Here is a 21,154-nt window from a genome sequence, read left to right on the forward strand (position 1 = left end):
ATTTTCTATTACTTACCTTCTTGTTCTCTAGTTATAGCCACCTGGATGGTAGGTTCTGCACCAGTCTCATACTGACCTCTTCTAACTGTGTACAAGTCATCTTCCGTGCTTGGAAAGCATTTTCACCTTTTGAAATTTTTCTCTTCCCTTAAGACCTGGATTAGACACCACCTGCTCCATTCAAACTTCACTGACATTTCCAGTAGGTATCTCCCTTTTGAAGTTTTTATGGCACTTGGCTTGGATCTCTTTTTTGGTCCTCACTTGACCTTACCATTATATTTATTTCTTTATGTTTCATAATCTAGAAGATCAATGTAGTGAAGTGGATAGAAGTTGGCCTAGGATCCAGTAATTTAAGCCCTGTCTGTGACACATACTGGCTTCATGACCCCTTCCAAATCACTTAAACGACTCCTAACTTTATCTCTTAGTGCTCTGGATAACTCTCTAAAGACATAAGTTGCTGAGATGAGGCCATTTTGCAATGGAAAGTTTCCTCACCTGGAAGTTCCAAATACTAATGAAAACATAAGTCTAGTCCCTATACTTATCTATTCCTGTGCCTTCATGTTTCTTGATTCAGTTGTAAGCTTCTTCAAGGTGCTATGTCATTTTTATCTTTGTATTTCCATAATAAATAGATTTGTTGAATTTGAACATTGCCAAAAAAACAAATTTTAGAAAACCAGCAACCTTGCAGAAAGGGGTATGGGGGGGGACATAATTATAAACTTGAACCAAATGGGTTAGAATATGGAGATAATGAATTATCATTCCAAATCCAAGAGGTAGCATCAGGAAAGGAATTAGAAAGGTAGAACAGGGAGAGTCCAAGGAATTAGAAGGAAGATAAAAGCTAAGGTACAAGGCAATAATATAAGCTAAGAACATTGTTGTGGACTGGAGTAAGGATTGGGGAAGAGTTCCCTGGAGTACCTTAGTCAATCTTGGGAGAAGAATCAGAGCATAATATTCATGATTCATTAAGGCTGATGGGTTTTTCTGAGGCTAGGACAAGAAGAGATCCTGGGAGAGATGAAAGTGATAGCAATAGGAGACCTCATACCAAAGCATGCATCTAGGGCCAAAGAGGGATGAGTCTTCCTTGCTCTGGAACTAGGAAGAGTTAAACTACACATGTGGAGTCCAAATGGCTGATTGGAATCTCTATGACTCAAAACAATGCAAGGAAGACTTCTAGTATGTTTGGTAAATTTTACATGGAAGATTTATGGGAAAATATGGATAATAATTACTTAAGATGGAAAGATATGAGGGGGCAGTTGGGTGGCTCAATGGATTGAGAGCCAGGCCCAGAGATGGGGGGTCCTGGGTTCAAATCTATCCTCAGACACTACCTAGTTGTGTGACCCTAGGCAAGTCACTTAATCCCCATTGCCTAGCCCTTACTACTCTTCTGCCTTAGAATCAATGCATAGTATTGATTCTAAGATGGAAGTAAGGGTTTTAAAAAAATAAAGATGGAAAGGCGTGAAGTTGTTTGGAAAGACAAAGGGGGTTTTTTATGAGTCATTCCACTGAACTCTGGTCCTATAATAGATCATTTTATTAGCACAGATTTAGAGGAGATTCCACAGTTATAGGGCAGTAGCTGGAAAAGTGCTGAAATTGGATGGGGAACCTGGATATAAAAGTCTGGCTCTTCTGTTTACTACCTGTATGAACTTGTCATTTAATTCCTCTGGACTTTATTCAGTATGCTCAACTATAAAATGAGGGAATGGGTAGCTGTGAGTTAGAGACAGCCTGAACTGGCTTTTGAGGGTGAATTGTTAAATTTTCATCTTGAGAATTTACAGTCTGGAAATTGTAAAATGCTACAAATCAGGGTTTGATTTATTGTGTTGTTGACTTCCACATGGAAGAAAATGATGGAGAAAAATGTTACTCAGCTATATTAAATTTAAAAGTGTGGCATGAGTATAATTTTTAGGGGGGGGAGTCATTGTTAAATATATTTTAAGAGATGTTGAACATAAAAATCCACATAGTATTGGTTGAGTAAGTTGGATATGGTTACCTTCAGTTGGATAAGATCACTTCCAGTTCCAAGTGTTGAATATTAACCTATTTCTAGGCAGTTCTATAACTCATCCTGGGGAACTTAGACTCATACCTCAATTAATTTTTGCTGCAATTCTGCCATCAATTCTACCTTACTTGACTCAATATGTGGGGCGGGGTTTTGTTTGAACTAGTAATTGTTATTATAGAAGATATTTTATTTTCATGAGACTATTGATCCATCAGGAAATAGTATGTGAGACATTTAGTCTCATCTTAACATTAATAGAATTTTTAATGATGCTTGTACTTGAAATTCTGTTAAAAGTAAAATATGAAGGAAAATTTGGAGAACTGTGTTTGCAACAGAATCATTAAAGCATTCACAACAAATCCAAAGGTTCTGGAGGTAGGATCTCACGAAAATACACCAGAACAAAATCTTGAAATGTATGATGGGAGTAATTCCCATCATTGATGCTGACAATATAGTCTAAATTAATGTGAAAACTGATAATTAGGCTAGGTATGTTGGTTTATGGCTATAATCCATATTCCAAAGAGACTGAAGCTAATGGAAAACTTGAAGTTGGGAGTTCTGAGCTTCAGTTGGCTAACTCCATCAGCTGTCTTCATTAAGATCAGCACCAATATGGTGAGTTTCTTGCATTGGGGGCAGGTGAGAGGGAAGGAGAACACTGCTGAAGGGGGTGAAATGACCTAGACCAAAACATAGCAGGTCAAAGTTTGAAGTGTTTATTGGTAGTGGAATCAGTTACATGACAGGATGCTGCACTTCTAACTTGGGTGAGATAAGAAGGCTCTTATCTCAAAAAAATCCCAAATAAACAAAAACAAGAATACCCAAACTGATAATTGGTTCATAATTTCCTCCTTGCCCAAATTCATTCTGTTTATCACTGCTAGAATAATTTTCCTCAAACACCACTTGAATGATGTCATTTTCCTTTTGAAGATCACCCAGTGCCTACAGCCACAATTCAAAACTTCTCCACTTTGTTTCTAAGACCCTCTATGATTTCTTCTTCTTCTGAACATTGACCTGGGAATTTTTAAACTCTTCTCACCTTAGTGTCTTCATCTATGAAATGAAGACCATGACACTTACTTACCTATATAACAAGGCTGGTCTAAAATTGCCTTTTCACTATAAAGTGAAAAGAAAATGCTAAGACTTGTTATTTTTTTATTTTGCCAACTCATCTTTACCTACCTACTTAACTCAAAGTAAAATTAATATTTTCCTCAAGTATCTCTTTTTACATTTCTTTTCCTCTTTTTCAGGCTCAATTTCTCCCTCTAAGTAATATTTTCTCACTCCTGATCTAAATTCCACTGCTAAGGCTCAGATGGATTTCTGCTTCCTCTAAGAAAACTTCTCTTTGACTCTTCCAACTCTTTAGCATTTATCCTATCTATGGCCTGTTAAGTTAGCCTTTGCTTCAATGTATTGTCTTAGATCAGTGATGGGCAAACTTTTAAAAGAGGGGGTCAAAAGAAAGAAAAAAAACTTTAGGCGGGCCAATATAATTAAAAAATAACAATGATACATTTTACAAAATTCTTGTATTTTTTGTGATACTAAGTCCTATTAATGACTGAAAAATTATGAAGGAGAAGGGCTGTGTCTGGCCCACGAGCTGTAGTTTGCCCATTACTGTCTCAGATTATTATGTAATGGTTTCATTTGTTAATTTTGAATCCTTAATTAGATTATAAACTTTTTGAGAGCAGGGATCCATGTCTAGGCAAGAGTACTAGACCTGGAATCAGGAGAACCTGGATGAAAGTCCTCCAACACTTACTTACTTTTTGTGTGACCAAAGGCAGGTCATGTAACCTCTTTGACTTTAGTTTCTTCATCTGGAAAATAAGGATAAGAGTCCTAATACCTACCTATCAGGTCTTGTTGTGAAAATCAAATGAGATAATGTGTACTAAATGCTTTGTGAACCTTAAAGTTCTATATAAATGTCAGTTATTATTAAACCTTTATGTGTTGGGCATAGAAGAGGCACTCATTAGACACTTGCAGATCAACTAAGTAATTGAATAATCATCTATAATGTCTGGGATCCTGACCAATACAATAAACATTTTTTTCCTCCAGAAGAATGATGATGAAGCATAGACCTATATAATAATACAAAGTCAAATGAAAAAGCAATGGAACACTACATCAGAGCCCTCTCTTCATATTAGAATTGACCCATTAATGATTGAACAAAATAATTCATAATAAATGGCAAAGCAATATTCTTTGCAATCATTATTCAACCTGTTCAGAATACATCTAACTACTTTCATTTGACCCATCTATATCCACATCTTCCTCTCCACTTCCCAACTTCTACAATTAAATATAGTCAAAAAGAACCACTCTCCCACTTCTACAGTTAAGTGTAGTCAAGTTAAAAGAAAATACAGTGGCCATATTTGAAAATGCAGATCTCATTCTGTACTTTGAGTAAATTACCTCTTTCTCAAGAAGCAGTAGACATACTTCATAGGCTCTTTCATATATCATTCTGTAATCATATCTTTAGGTACTTTAATACATCTAAGTCAGGTGATTTGAATTTATAAAGGGCAGGTGAGTACTCTCTTACTATATCATTACTTTCCTTGACTTTCAACATGCTAGTAAGCATTTTGTTCCCTCCTTTCCCATCAAAAATTATTTTCAGTTGAGGAAATAGATGCAAAATATATATTAAGCATTGTTAGTGGAGTGTGAACTGATCCAACTATTCTGGAGGGCAATTTGGAACTATGCCCAAAAGGGTTATAAAATTTGGCATACCCTTTAATCCAGTAATAACCACTATAGGGTCTGTATCCCAAAGAGATAATAAAAAAAGGGAAAGGACCTACTTTTACAAAAATATTTATAGCAGCTCTTTTTTTGTGGTGGCAAAGAATTGGAAATTGAGGAGATGCCCATCAATTGGGGAATGGCTGAACAAATTGTGGTACATGTTGGTAATGGAATACTATTGAGCTATAAGAAATGATAAGCAAGCTGATTTCAGAAAAAGCTAGACAGATCTGCAGGAACTGATGTAAAGTAAAATAAGCAAAACTGGGAGAACATCATACACAATAACAGTAGTATTATATGATGATCATCTGTGAAAACTTGGCTACTCTTGGCAATACGCTGATCTGGGATAATCCTGAAAGACTTATGATGGAGGATGCTATCCACCTCCAGACAAAGAGCTGTTGAAGCCATCTTTCACATCAGTGTATCTTTGGTCTTATGTAGGGGTTTTGGTTATGGATGAGTATGCTCTTACAACAATGACCAAGTTTGTTTTGCATGACAATAAAAAATTAAACACACACACACACACACACACACACACACACACACATATACACCCTGCCTTCTCTCTACCATCCATTATCAATTACCCCATCCACACAAGCAGAAATTCTATTCCTTCTCCTCCCTACATATGAAAGTCATTTTTCTTATCCTTAGTTTAGTAAGCCTCAGCTCATTCTAGCCTTTAGCACTCTTAATGGTATTATGGGAGTGCATTTCCTTTGTGTTCATATACCATTGCCTTCCCATGCTTCCATCCTCAATGCATCTCTTTTTGAAATCTGGATTGGTCAGTAAGCTATATGTGCACCCAACTTGTTCTTTTCTAACTCACTGAAATGGTTTCCCTTTGCATCTACAGAATTTTAAACTTAATAGCTTCTTTCCTAGGTCATGTAATTCTAGAACTATAATTCCTCTTATCATGAATCATCAAACTATCATTAAGGCAAGGCAAGAATTTATCTGCTTTTATTCTCTTAGGAAAAAGAGAAAAATGAAAGAGAGAAAGAGAGGTTATATCCTAGATTTCTAGATAATAGATAACTGAAGAAGTTTGGATTTGTAATATTTCGTCAATATCTCTTCTACTTTCTCTGTCAAAGCGGTAGGAAGTATATTTTCATGAGAACATTACAGGAACACTACTGCATTATTGGTAGGATAATGAATTGGCACAGCTATTCTGGAAATTTAGAACTATGTCTCAAATTTTATAAACTGTGCATATCCTTTGACCGATCAATAATACCATTAAGCCTATAACCCAAAGAGATCAAAGAAAGGGGGAAATGTCCCATATTTATTTCTCTCTTCATGGTAGCAAAGAACTGGAAATTCAGGAAGTGTCTAACAGTTAGGGAATAGCTGAACAAATTATAGTATAAGAATATAATGGAATACTATTATGCTGTAAGAAATCATGAGATAAAAAACTTTCCAGAGAAACCTGGGAAGACTTAGATGAACTTATATGTAGAATGAAGCAAGCAGAACCAGGAGAAAAATTTATAAATACAAAATTTTATAAAGGCAAACAACTCTGAAAGTCTTAAAAATATTAATCAACCCAATGAGCAACCACAATGCTAGAGAACCTATGAGGAAAGATGCTACCCATCTCCTGATAGAGAAATGGACTCAAAGTTCTTGACTGCTTATAATTCTTTTTTAAATAGCTATTTCATATACTTTTTGCACTTGTATGTTGGGGAATGGCCATTAATCTTGTAGATATGTGACTGGATGGCAGAGATATTTATTTTTTATTCTAACTTTAGATGCACTGATTTTTACTTGAGCAAAATGTTATATGTATTTGAGATCACAAGTTTTGTATTTTATGATCTCTTTCACGTCTACTTACATATTCTACTTTTTATTTTTGAGAAAGATATAGCTTTCTATTCCCTTTTAAGGTTTTTTTAACTTTTAGTTTTGGATTATTTAGTCATTTATTAAGATATGAGGTATAAGATTACCAAACCCTTTTTTAATCAGATGGCTTTTTAGCTACCCTAGCAATTTTGCCAAATAAAGAATCACTTTGTAGTTGTATGCTTGGGTTTATTAACCCCAGACTGCCCCATGCATTTGTTCTTAGCTCTTACTTACTCAAGCTATTCCAATGATCTTTGTTGTTGTTCAGTCATCTCAGTTGTGTCCAACTCTTTGCAATCCCATTTGGGATTTTCTTGGCAAAGATATTGGAGTGGTTTGTAATTTCCTTCTCCAGCTCATTTTTAATGTGGAAATTGAGACGAGTAGGGTTAAGTGATTTGTCCAGGATCCCACAGCTAATAAATGTCTGAGACCAGATTTGACCTCAGGAACATGATCTTCCTGGCTGAAAGTCCTGAACTCTATCTACTGTGCCACTTATCTGCAAGGATATACTTTTCTTTTCTTTTCTCATTTAGTGCCTGATAGTTTTGATAATTACTTCTTGACAGTGTATTTACAGATCTCGGAGCACTAAGCCCCTCTCCTAGCATTTTCCCATTATATTTTTTAATATTATTGATCTTTTCACTTTTAAATGAAATTTCCTATTATTTTATCTAATTCTAATGTACTATCTAATAATATACCTTTTTGGTAGTTTGATTGACCTAACATTAAAACTGTAGAGAAATTGGGGTGCTATTGCATTTTATTTTAAATGGAATTTTTCTGTCTTTTCGGTTTTGTTAATGATATACTGAAAGCTGATGATTATTGTAGGTCTGATAAAATGCATGGGATTATTGGATTTTGTTGTTTTTGTTGATTCTCTGTGGCTCTTTAAGAAAACCATTATACTGTCTGAAAAGAGAAAATTTAGCTTCTTCTTTGCTTACTTATCCCCTAACTTCTTTCTCTTGTCTTACTGCTCTAGCTTACATGTCAAGAACAATGTCAAATAATAGTGGATCACTTGTAGGGAGGAGACTGGTTCCTTGTGAGTTTGGCTCTGGCATTAATTCCTCACAGTGGGTAAATATTGCACCACAGTGAAAGGTATGCATCTGCAAATCCCCTATAATTCTATTCTCAGTTGTACAGCTTAGGACTGTTAAAAACAAGATTAAGTGGAAGGAAACCATATTTGTGAGCTATTCAACAAAATTTCCACCCTTTGAAGTAATGAGAAAAAACTTTAAACCCATGGAAAATGCAATAAAGGAGTTAATCCTAATGTTACCACAGAAGGGGTTAGAATCCCGTTGATTTAGCACGACCCACAATATTGACACCCAGACAAAGCTCCATTAATACCAACTTATTATATCATGCAGCATATAGTCGTAAGGTAGGGACAACATCTTCCTCTTCCAATTACCAACTAATTGGTATTTAGTTTGGTAGATATCACATAATCCAAGGGTGCTCTAATTTGATATGATTAGAGTTTTGATTTTGATAACTCTGCTGCATTCCTGTCCTGTCTTCTCCAATGCAGCCTCCATGTCTGCTCCTTCATTGAAATCATGTTCCCAGCTGCACAGCTGCTCTCAGTTATGCATTCTCCTAGCCCACCCTCGACTGACTCACAATCCCTTTTAGGGTGTGACTGCCATGGCTACCCACAAAGCCCCAGTAGCTGTGTGGAGCTTTCCTATCATGAAAAAAAGCTTGTGAAAGAAGGTGCTTTCAGGGAATGCATATGTGTTAAAGACAATTTACCTGAATTCTGTTTCACCCACCCACCCCCCCTTGCAGAGGGGAGAATTGTTCACAGGGGTTCTTGTTGTTAGTAGCAAATTAACATTATATTTCCTTGCCAATTATAGGGGGAAAATGCAGTGATTATTTCATGCTGTAAAAATAAGATTGCTAGAGGATTTCTTGCTGTGTTGTTACTACAAAAGTCAGAATTAATCTCCCTGTGATATTATTCCAATTTTGGTGTTATGAAGCCACCACAAATTAATTATTTGGATCTCTAGATCTTGTGGCTTATGGGCATCCATAGAAATCTGTCTCTTGTATCTCATTTTGGTGAGCAGGGTTCCCTGTAGAATTCTCTAGTAGGTTTTTCCAGGCTAGAAAGGCTCCAAGCTACAAGCTGTTTGCCATCTGAGGACATGCATTCCCAAATTAATTCATTATCTTTCTTCCCAAGTGATACCTTTTGTTTGGTTTTCATGTTACTGTCAAGAGTAGCACTTCCTCCTAAACACACAGGCTTGTAACCCAGATAGCATTCTCAATTCCACTCTTTCCCCTTTCCCCTACCATATCAATCTGTTGTTAAATCCTGTTACATCTACCCTCATAATATAGGTTTCCTTCTCTCCTCTGGTAGTGCCAGCACTTTGAAGCAGACTCCCTGGACATCTGAACTATTATTACTGTAAGCTACTGGTTGTTCTCTCTGCCTCTGGTCTTTCCCTACTTCAATCCATCCTCTAATCAGCTATGAAAGTTATTTTCCTGAAGTGTAAGTCTGACCATGTCATACTCTATTCAATTAATTCTAGTGATTCTCTATTGCTTCCAGGATCAAAAATAAAATCCTCTGTATGGATTTCCAGTCCTTCTTACCTGGACCTCTCTACTTTTCCAATCTTCTTACATTGTCTACCATGTTTTTCAATCCAGTGACATTGTTCTCCATATTATTCCTTAAAGAAGACACTCCATTTTCTGATTCTAGGCATTTTCACTGGCTATCCCCCCAAGCCTAGAATGTTCTCCCTGTTCATCTTTGCCTCCTGGCTTCTCTGGCTTCCTTCAAGTCTCGGCTAAAGCCCTATCTTCTGCCAGGAACCTATAGTCTTCTATAATCTTGGTGCCTTCCCTCTGAGACTACCCTCAATTTGTACTAGTTATATTTTGTTTGTACATGGTTATATGTTGTGTTAGACTGTAAGCTCCTTTAGAGCTCAGTCTATTTTTTTGCTTTTCTTTATTTCCCCAGTCATATCTGACCCATATCAGGCACTTTTGTTTGTTGACTGACTGATAGCCTAGTTCAGTTTGGATATGCTCAACACCAATAGGCAAACCACTGGCTTTACCAATCCAGAAAAGAAAAAAAAAGGGAGAAAAAATCCTAAACCTGTAAATAAACCCTAACTATTGTTATTAGCAAAATCTTAAAACTTAAATTACTTTCATTTACACATTTATCTTACTGAGATTATAATTGTTTTCTCCTTTGTGAGTGAAATACTTGGATTTGTCCTAGGAGAGTGTAAACTCAATGACAGTAGAGATTGCATCTTGTTGACGCCAGTAGAAAGAATTCTGAGTTTAGCATCACAATTCTTTACCAAATGGCAAACACCATATTAATGAATATATGTATGCAAAGAGCTCTGCAAACACTAAAATTCTAAATATATGTACATATACACAAATACATATATGAAATATGCATGTGTGTATATTTATATTTAGTACCCATGTGAGTAAGATAAGTGATCATTTCATTCTCCTGCTCAATACAAACTCCTCAGCTAGAAAATAAAAGCTTTCCAGCACCTGATTCCAACTCACTTTCCCTCAAACTTACAGCACATGATTCCCCTTCATACACTCTAAGTTTTGACCAAACTGGCTTACTTGCAGTTCTTGGACCCTGCCACTCTATGCCCTATCATCTGTTCGTACTATGACCATCTTCTGGAATGCAGTCCCTCCTCATCTGGGCATTTTATAATTTCTAGTGTCCTGCAAAGCTCAGATTAATTACTGCCTCTTTTCTTGTTCCTCTCGGGTTGTTAGTTCTTTCTCCTTTCTCTTTAGCTGTCGATATGATGTATCTTCCAGTTAAATAGATTAATTCAGAACAAACTGAATGCTGGGCTTGGTCATAACAGATCAAGGGCTTAGTAGTAATAGCTTCAAGTGAATTTGGCAAGAAGTCTCTGGTAGACTATTCTAGGCATCTGTGTTTGGCCCTATATTGTGTCATATTTTTTATCAGTGACTTGGATAAAGGTACAAAGACCAAGATTATGTAATTTGCAGATGACAGAAAACTAAGAAATTAACACAGGAGGTGACAGTGAAGATCCAGGAAGGTATTCATAAGCTAAGGGAATAGGTTCAATCTAATATGACATTCAACATTTTTATATATGTGTATGTATATATGCATATATACATATATTTATTTATATATGATCTTATATTCTAATTCAAAGAATCACATCTTTAAGTATAAGATAGAGAAGGCATTTTTAAACAGCAAATTGTTTGAAAAAGATAAAGCGAATGTCAGACTTTATATAAATAAGTAGTATGATGGAGGGCAGTCAAAAACCAGTGGGCTTTGGGCTACATAAGAAATGTGTAGATTTGATATATAAGGAGTTGACAGTCCTGTCATACACTGCCATGGTCAGGCCATGTCTGGAAAATTATATTCAGTTCTGGGGGCCATAGCTTGGTCAAGACCCTGATAAGCTGGAGAGCATTCAGAGGAGAGAGAACAGGATAATAAAGTGCCTTGCACCTATGTCATATGAAGGTAAGTTGAAGGAACCCTGGGTGTTTCTGCCTGGAGCAGAAAAGTCTAAGAAGGGGCAATATAGTTGTGTTCAGCTATCTGAAGGACTGGCATGTGGAAGAGGGATGACACTTAGTTTGGGCAGTTAGGTGGCAAAGTAGATAGAGCACTGAGCTTGGAATCAGGAAGACACATCTTCATGAGTTCAAATCTGACTTCAGACACTTGGTAGCTGTGTAACCATGGGCAAGTCACTTAACCTTGTTTGCCTCAGTTTCTTCATCTGTAAAATGAACTTGAGAAGGAAATGGCTTCTCCATTAACTTTGCCAAGAAAACCCAAGTAGGATAAGGAAGAGTTGGACACAATCAAAATGACCAAACAACAATTGTTTGAGCTCAGAAGGCAGAGGTAGTATGTAGAAGATATAGAGACAAAATAAGGCTTTCTATGAGGAAAAAATATCCATATAGCTGCCTCAAGACCACTTGATCTCACTATGTGACCCCAGGCAAGTCACTTAACCCACATTGCCTAGCCTTTATTACTCTTCTGCCTTGGAACCAATACACAGTATTGATTCTAAAATGGAAGGCAAGGGTTTAAAAGAAAAAGACATAGTGGATTCCTTACTTCATGTAAAGGCTGGATGAACATTTGTTGAGTATGTTACAGTAAAGGTTGCTTAGTGATGTGGTCGAACTGGCCAGACACTATGGTTTCCTTACAACTCTGAAATTTTGTGAATGTAAATTATAATTCTGTAAATTCTCAGGAAAGCAGAGAATTGATTCATATTTCTTTTTATGTCCCCAGAATCCAGTACAGTACCTGGCACATAGTAAATGTTTGAAAAATGTTCCTTACATTTTGTTTGGTTGAACAGGTTGATGGGTTGGTCGTAAAGTTAAAATGGCAATACATGCCTGAGAAGAGCTTATAATCTATAACAAGTATCATTATTGGCAGACCTACCGCCTCAAAGATATTTGACATACATATCACATTAAATAGGCACTTATCTTATGGGCATTTATTTAGGAATCATTTTCTAAGTATATCGATACCACCAAATTTTAAATTAAAAAAAATCATTTCAACCCCAATAGGTCAGTTTCTGAGACACCAATACATTCTTTCTCAGAATAACTTGGAAAAACTTCATCTTCAGTGATATATACAAAAGATTAACCAGTTATTGACACATTTATTCCCAGAATAATGGAAACCTGATTAATGAAAATACTATAGTTAAACTTAAAAAATATACCTTTATGCATGAAAAATTCACTGGCCTCATAGGCAGAGCATTAACTGAAATAGTGATAATTTCACAGACAACAAATATATTTAATTCTTAAAGGTTTCTATCCTCATATATTATTGTAATAACATTTTTGGGCAGAAAATTCAAATAAGTAATGGAAGTTACTTTTACTTTTAGGAATTAAAAATCAGCTCAGTTCATTTAAATACTTACCTGCTTGCACATAAACTTGGAATTTTAGATCTTCTTCTCTGTTCATCTGGTTGCCCATTCTTAAAAGGAAAGAAAAGATTTGTTACTTTGACTTTTCTCCTACTACATTATATTGGTCTTTACAAAATTAGGTACAAAAAACATTGACCTCAAGTATCATTATTTAAAAGAAAAAGTAGCTGCTCTATATTAAGTAAGAAGGCAAATATTTCCTACTTCATGGAGTAGATGTGGCTCTAGGTCTAGAAATGAGTGTGCATTTGTGTTGGTGTTGGAGAGATGGTTGAGGAAAGGTGGGTGTGGTGGAGGCACAGGAATAAGGTGGAGACTCTGATGATAGCATGACTATCTGAATTTCCCCAAATAAAACTTGGTTTGTTAGGAAGTAACCCTGTCATTAGTCAATTATGTATTCTCCTGGGAAATCATCATACTTTGCAGAGATTATGTCTTATCTTGTTTAGGCAAAGATGATTAAAGTAAGGAAGCATTAGGGCATCATTGATATAACTTGTAAGGCCACCATGAAAGACAATCCTACCAGTAGGTTCAACAGTATAAACCAGTGGTTCCCAAACATTTTTGGCCTACTGCCCCCTGTCCAGAAAAAATATTACTCAGCCCCCTGGAAATTAATTTTTTAAAAATTTTAATAGCAATTAATAGGAAAGATAAATGCACTTGTGGCCATCACCACCTTCCCTAGATCGCTGCAGCACCCACCAGGGGATGGTAGCGCCCTCTTTGGGAATCACTGGACCAAAAGCAAATATTCCATAGCCTTTGGAACCATATAAAAGACCTCCCTTCTCTAAGGCCCAGCTCTTAGTACACTGAACCACCTGGTTGCCTCCTTAAGGTGATTCTAAGAGGCATGTCAAAAGGTAGGTTCCAGAAAATAATGTGAAGCTGTGAAATTTGTCTTTGGATTTTCCAAGATTTTTCACTGAATCTAACTCCCTACATTCTGGAGCTCTGCACATCCATGAAGGGGTATACATGGTTCCAGGTTTAGGTAGGATAGAGGACAAGACAGGTCACTGTCCTATCCAAAAACTATAGCACTTTGCATTTTCAGTTCTGGGGAATTCTGGATGTGATTTTTTTTGTCTTCTGCTTTATACATGGAGCAACAACCTTACCTTAGTATTCAACAGTTTAACTCAATCAGTCTTTATGAAGTGACTTTATTTGCAGAGCACTATGTTATGTGCTAGAAGAGATAGAGTATTTAGACAAGAACTATTTCCTGACCTCATGAAGCTTACAGTCTGAAAAAAGGAAATTACATTAATACCATGGCTAACATACAACAACATAGCACAGCATTGTTGATATTTTGCAACCACATTATTCCCATTCCACAGGATTTTTATTCTGATTGTCTACTAGGTGACTTCTTATCTCTTAATTCACATGATGGTTTATTGATGCACTAAATCATTTACCACACCCCAGTGGCTTGGTACAGAAGAGCAGACTCAGTTATTTGGTCCCATTTGAGGGTAAGACTAAGGGTGAGGATGATTGGAGAGTAATTCAAAACTATATGCATGCTATTAGGGGCAGCAAAGAGGGAGAGATAATGTAATAGAAAAGAGCAATAGCTATGGAGATAGGAAGAACTTGGCTCAGTTCCTGCTTCTGGTATCTATCACCTGAGTGACTTTGAATAAGCAACTTAAGCTCTAGAATTCTGGTCCCCAAAATAATACTACTAGTCCTGTTTCTCAAAGAGATCAAATAAAATGGAAAAGAACCTATTTGTACAAAATTGTTTATAGCAGCTCTTTTTGTGGTGGTAATGGATTGGAAATCAAGGTGATGTCTGGGGGGAATGGTTGAACAAGTGGCAGATGATTGCAATGGAATGCCATTATACTGTAAGAAATGATGAGCAGGATACTTACAGAAACACCTTGGAAAGCTTATACGAACTCATGCAAAATGAAGTGAGAAAAATCAGGAAAACATACACAGTAACAACATATTATAATAATGATCAACTGTGAAAGATTTAAAGTTACACTTATCAATACAATGATCTGAGATATTGCCAAAGAACCCATCATGAAAGATGTTACCCACCTCCAGAGATAGAACTGAACTCTGAATGCAGAGTGAAGCATATTTTTCTTTTGCTTTATCTTTATTGTTTCATTTTATATTTTCTTTTGCAACATGGCTAATATGGAAATATGTTTTGCATGACTTCATAGGTATAATTGATATCAGAATGCTTGCCTTGTTGGGGAGAGATGGGAAACAAGAGACATATTGCTTACACTAGAGAAAAATTAATGGAGGAAATAACATATGAGTCCCTTGAAGTTGTCCTGGATTCTTGCCTTATTGATAATAAATCATTCACAATTGATCATCATACATTATTGTTATTACTTTGTTCAACATTCTTTTAGTTCTGCTCATTTCACTTTGCGTCACTTCCTGGTTTTTGACTTTTTGTGTGCGATCTTCTTGTTAATCATCTCTTATGGCACAATAGTATCCTATTACGATCATATATCACAACTTGTTAAGAATTTTAAAAAATGCAGCCTGGAATAGTGGATTGAGAGACAATATTTGAGTTGGGGAGACTAGGATTGAAATATCAATTTAACCCACTGCTAGCTGTGTGATCTGGGACAATTCTCATTTAAATTCTCATTAGATAATTATCTTAATAATCCACTTTGATAAAGGAAATTTTCTCAGCAGGATTTTTATATACTTGGAACCCAAGTCCCAGAGCACTTTGGTATGGTACTCTCTTCATTGACAGAAATCAGTCTTTTCTCTGGCAAGATTTAGAGAGAGGAGAACCCTGTTCTTTTCAGATTCTCTTCCATTTCTCATGCTGTTGGCATTGGAAATTCATTTCTCCCAAAGAGAAGAGAATTCCATGCAAAAGAGGCTCAGATTACATACTCATAAAATCACAGGTCATTTTATTTAATGGTTTTCTTTAGTGTCTACCTAATATATATATGTATATATTTCATAAAATCACTCTCATAAGTTATCATATTCATAAATCTCTTCAGAAGAGGGAAAGATATGAATCAAACCTCCCCCAGAAAATAAAGCTCTTTTGAGCTCTTTTGATATCTACCATGCTTTGAGATCCATGAAAAAACCTCCGCAGCTATTCAATGAAATTTATAGGCAATGTAATGACATATACCACATAATAGACAGTTATGGAAGGATGTGCTTTTGGTGGAACAGAAGCCTGATTAGTGAAAACTGGTTACATTATGCACATATACCTTCTACATGAAAGGCTCTCCAGCCTCATAAACAGAGCACTGACTGAAGGTCATGTTTGCAACCCTCTGTGGTTATGCAAGTGATGTTTATTAGAAACAAAGCTGAATAGGCTGCCAAAAACAACGAATTTAGACAGCTTATTTCCCATCTGCCCCATAGATGAGTTTTAATTAACAATTCAGGTTTTGAAAATCTCATTGCCCCCACACAACTGTCTTTAATTGTAGCTTGCAGCAAATAGAAATGATGGCTCAGTGGAACAGACCTATTTGTAGAAATAGTAATAAAGATCAGTATAAAACTTTGTAATACATAAGGTTTATAAAAGTTTATTTTCTGTTGTAGAGTCTCTTTTTCAAAGCATCGTAATGATTGCCCTGAAAATGTTCTCTTGGAACAATGCACTACTTAGGACAGAAACTCTTACATACTAGTTTTCCTACTAAAACTGGTAAATGAAGGCACTGATTCAGATGATCAGAAAATCCATTCAATTTATAGTGAGCCATTTTGATAAAACACATTGTTTCCAGGCTTATATCCTATCACCTTTGTCTTTCTATTTCTACTCTGTTAATCTCCAACCCTGGGTTATTTCTAGTATAAGTCTTCTCTGCTCCTATTTCTAAATTACTGAGTTGATCCTTGCTGGAAGAAGTCATAAAATGGTGTGGACTGAGTTTATGATAAATTAGTGCTATGTAAATCCATTTGAGTCTCAACTGCTGCTCAGAAACTCTTTGGGGAAAGCTTTAGGGCATAGTTAATAGAGTACCAAGCCTGAAGTCCAGAAGTCTCATCTTCCTGGGTTCAAATCTGGCTTCAGACATTTATTAATTGTGTGACCCTGATCAAATCACTCAATCCTATTTGCTTCAGTTTCCTCGTTTATAAAATAAGCTGGAGAAGGAAATGGCAGACTACTTCAGTATCTTTGCCAAATAAACCCCAAATGGAGTCATGAAGAAATAGACTGATAGATGGATAAGACTGAAACAACTAGACAATAACAAAACTTTCATTGATCTTTATTTTTGGGGGTTTAAATTTTTATTGGTCTTATTTTTTTATATTATCATAGTTATCACCAAGATCCTTCCTTCTCTTTCTTCCATAGAGCCATTCCATAACAAATAATATTTTTAAGATTAAAAAGAAAATCAGGACAACTGATCAACATATTCAAAAAGTCTGGAAGCATGTACAATGTGTGATATCTATGGACATTCCACTACACAAGTGGTGAGTCAGTGATGTCTTCTCATATCTCGTATCTCATATATTGGGCTATATTGTGTTTTTATCTTTTCCTATTTAAGTGTTAATAATATTTTGTCTTTAGACAAATATTCTGATAGTATGATTTATTTCTCGATTTCTGAAAATAATTTATGAAACATGGATATTAAATATTCTTTTAAAGTTTTATCTAATTCTCCCATGAATTTATCAAGACAAGGAGTGTTTTCTTGATTATATTCCTTTATTTATTTTGTGCTTTAAATAAAAAAAAATAATTGTGTATATCTTAATTATTTTTTTTCTTATACTTCTGTGATTATTTCATGCTATTTTATTGATTTGATTTTCTGCCCCATTTAATCAGATTAGCTAAAGAATTATCAATTTTATTAGTCTTTACAAAGAACAAGTTCTCAATTTTATCTGTCATTTCCAGTAGAGGTGTTTTCATTTCCAGTTTATCCATTTCAACTCTAATCTTAATACCACCTCTTTTGTGTTCTTTTTAGTATTTTCCTTTATTTCTTTCATTCTTTTGAATTTGTTTTATTTCTTGGTGTCTCATGAAGTCATTAGCTTCCACTTCCCAATTCTAATTTTTATGGAATTATTTTCTTCAGTGAAATTTTGAACCTCCTTTTTCATTTGGTAAATTCTACTTTTTAAGGAGTTTTTTTTCTTTTTTTTTTAATTACATGTCAAAACCATTTTTTATAATTGTTTTATGACATTTTATGATTCAGATTCTCTCCCCGACTCCCTCCTCATCCCGTCTCTAAGGTAGTAAATAGTCTGATAGTTATACCAGTGCTTTCATGCAATAAGTCTTCCTGTAATCAGATTACAAGTCCTTCACAGCTGATCATCGTACAGTTTTTCTGTTATCTTATGTACTATTTTCCTGGTTCTATTCACTTCACTTTGCATTTGCTCATATAAGTGTTTTCTAATTTTCCTGAACTCATCTTGTTAATCATTTCTTATGGCGCAATAGTTTTCTATTGCAATCACATACAACAACTTGTTTAGCCATTCCTCAAGTCATAGACATACCCTCAGTTTCCAGTTCTTTCCCACTACAAAAAGCATTGCTAAAAATATTTTTGTACAAGTAGGCCCTTTCCCACTATTTCTGATCTCTTTGAGATACAGATCCAGTAGTGGTGCTGCTAGTTCAAAGAGTATGTATAGTTTTATGGCCTTTTAGGTATGGTTCCATATTGCTCTCCAGAATGGTTGTATCAGTTTGCAGTTCTGCCAATAGTGCATCAGTGTCCTGATTTTCCCATATTTCCTCCAATGTGTATCATTTTCCTTTCCAGTCATAATTTGAATTTCTCCAATTAAGTGATTTGGAGCATTTCCTCATATGACTATTGATAGTTTTAATCTCTTCATCTGAAAATAGCCTGTTTCTATCCTTTGATCATTTTTCAATTAGGAAATGCTTTGTAGTCTTATAAGTTTGGCTCAGTTCTCTATAGATTTGAAAAAATGAGGTCATTGTCAGAGGCATTTGCTATAAAGACTCTCCCCCAATTCTCCCTCCCCCCTTCTTGGTTGCAGAAATTCTATTTGTACAGAAACTTTTTAGTTTAATGTAATAAAAATTATCCATTAAATGTTTTGTTATGTTCTCAGTGTCTTGTTTGGTCATAAATTCATTCCTTATCCATAAGCTTGACAGTTAAAATTTTACATGTTCCCCTAATTTATTTATGAATCTCCCTTTATTTCTAGATCAAGTATCCATTTTGATGTCATCTTGGTGTATGTTATAAGATGTTGGTCTAGGGTTAGTTTCTGTGGTATTGTTTTCTAGTTTTTCCCAGCAGTTTTTTTCAAATAGTACATTTCCCCCCAAATAACTTAGATGTTTGGGTTTATTGAATATCAGGTAACCATAGTGATTAACTACTGTTTGTTGACTTCCTAATCTATTCCACTGATCCACTGTTCTATTTCTTAGCCAATATCAAATTGTTTTGATGTTTGATGTTTTATAATATAGTTTGAGATCTTGTACAGGTAGGCCTCCTTCCTTCATTTTTTTCATTAATTCCTTTGATATTCTTGATCTTTGCTCTTTCAAATGAATTTTGTTAATTTTTTTCTAGTTCTATGAAAAAAATTTGGGGTAGTTTGATTGGTATGGCACTGAATAGGTACATTAATTTAGGTAAAATTGTCATTTTTATTATACTGGCTTGACCTATTAGGTCTTACTTTATTTTGGTAAAAAGTGTTTTATAAGTATGTTCTTATAGTTGCTGGATTTGTTTTGGTATGTACACTCCTAGGTATTTTATATTATCTAGTAATTGAGTTAATTGTTCTTTGAATGTTTGGTGGAATTCACTTATGAATTCATCTGGCTCTAGGGCCTTCTGCTTAGGAAATTCTTTTGATCTTTGTTCAATTTTTTTTGTAATAGTTTTATTCTATACCCTATTCTGTTAATCTGGGCAGTTTATATTTTTGTAAATATTCATCTATTTAATTTAGGTTGTCAGGTTTATTGACATATTATTCAGCTAAATAAATCCCAATAATTGCTTTAGTTTCTTCTGCTTTGATTGTTGATTTCATCTTTTAAATTTTTGATGCTGATAATTTTGGTTTTTTCTTTCCATTTTTAATCTAATTTGGTTAATTTACCAATGGTTCATAAAACTAACTGCATGTCTTATTTATTACTTCAATGGTCTTATTTTCAATTTTATCTTTGATTTATATAATTTTCAATTTGGTGTTTAATGGGGAAAATTTGTGGTTTTTTCCTATTTTTAGCTGCATGCCCAATACATTAATCTGTTCTTTCTCTGGTTTATTGATGTAAGCATTTAGAGATATAAATTTCTCACTAAGTACAACTTTGGCTAACTATAATACTACTGAGAAAAAGACATTATTATTTCCTATTCCCATTCAGTTTTATCCAAAAGTCCATATCTAACTTTTCTAAAGTGTTATTTATCTCCTTAAATTTTATGAATTTATTGGATTTATCTACTTCTTAAAGGGTAAGGTTGAGGTCCCCTACTAATAAAATTTTGTTGTCTATTCCCTCCTATAAGTCATGTAAATTAAGTCATTTGATACATACATACATACATATATATGTATATACTTAGTACTTATATTATTTCATTGTCAACGATCCCTTTTATTAAGATGTAATTTCTTTCCTTAACTCTTTTGATTTGATCAGTTTTTACTTTTTGGTATAAGATCATGATTGCTAGCCCTGCTTTTTTTTTTAACTTTTGCTGAAGCATAATAGATTCTACTTCACCCCTTAATTTTACTGTATGTCTCCTGGTTTTAAATATATTTAATTTTTAATCTACTCTGCTGTCCTTTTCCATTTTTATAGTTTATTCCACTCCATTCACATTCACAGTTATGATTACTAATTATGTGTTTCCATCTGTCTTATTTTCTTATGGATGTATTTTCTTTCTCACACCTTTCATCCTTGCCCTATTCACAAATGTTTTGCTTCTGACCTCTACCTCTAAGAGTTTGCCTTCCTTTTTGTCCATTTCCCCTCCCCTTCTCTTATTCCCCCCTTTCCTTCCTATTTCTCTATAAGAAAGGTAGATTTCTATAGGTGGCTGAATGTGGGTGTTATTCTCACTTTTAGCTAACTCCAATGACAGTAAGTTTCAAGAATTGCCACCTCACCACCATCTTTACCATTATATTTATTCTTGAATATTCCTTCATGTTAAATAATTTACTTCCTTCTGTCTTTCCTTTTTTTCTTCTACCTATGTGGTTCTCTTTCCTGTCCCATGATTTTTTTGGCTTTTTTGGATATTATCCTATCCTGTCCTGC

General features: G+C 34.9%; 1 protein-coding gene across 1 annotated transcript in view; it reads right to left on the reverse strand.

Annotated features, from left to right (window-relative positions):
• The window catches only part of LOC123252475 (palmitoyltransferase ZDHHC11-like), a 138,424-nt gene that overhangs the window by 10,903 nt on the left and 106,367 nt on the right, over positions 1-21,154 (reverse strand). Inside the window, exon 8 of the mRNA XM_044681775.1 lies at positions 12,799-12,857. Within this exon, the coding sequence (XP_044537710.1) occupies positions 12,799-12,857 (59 nt within the window). The remainder of the gene's footprint in view (positions 1-12,798; positions 12,858-21,154) is intronic.

The sequence above is a fragment of the Gracilinanus agilis genome, chromosome 1 (genome assembly GCF_016433145.1).
Source record: "Gracilinanus agilis isolate LMUSP501 chromosome 1, AgileGrace, whole genome shotgun sequence".
Classification (NCBI taxonomy): Eukaryota; Metazoa; Chordata; class Mammalia; order Didelphimorphia; family Didelphidae; genus Gracilinanus; species Gracilinanus agilis.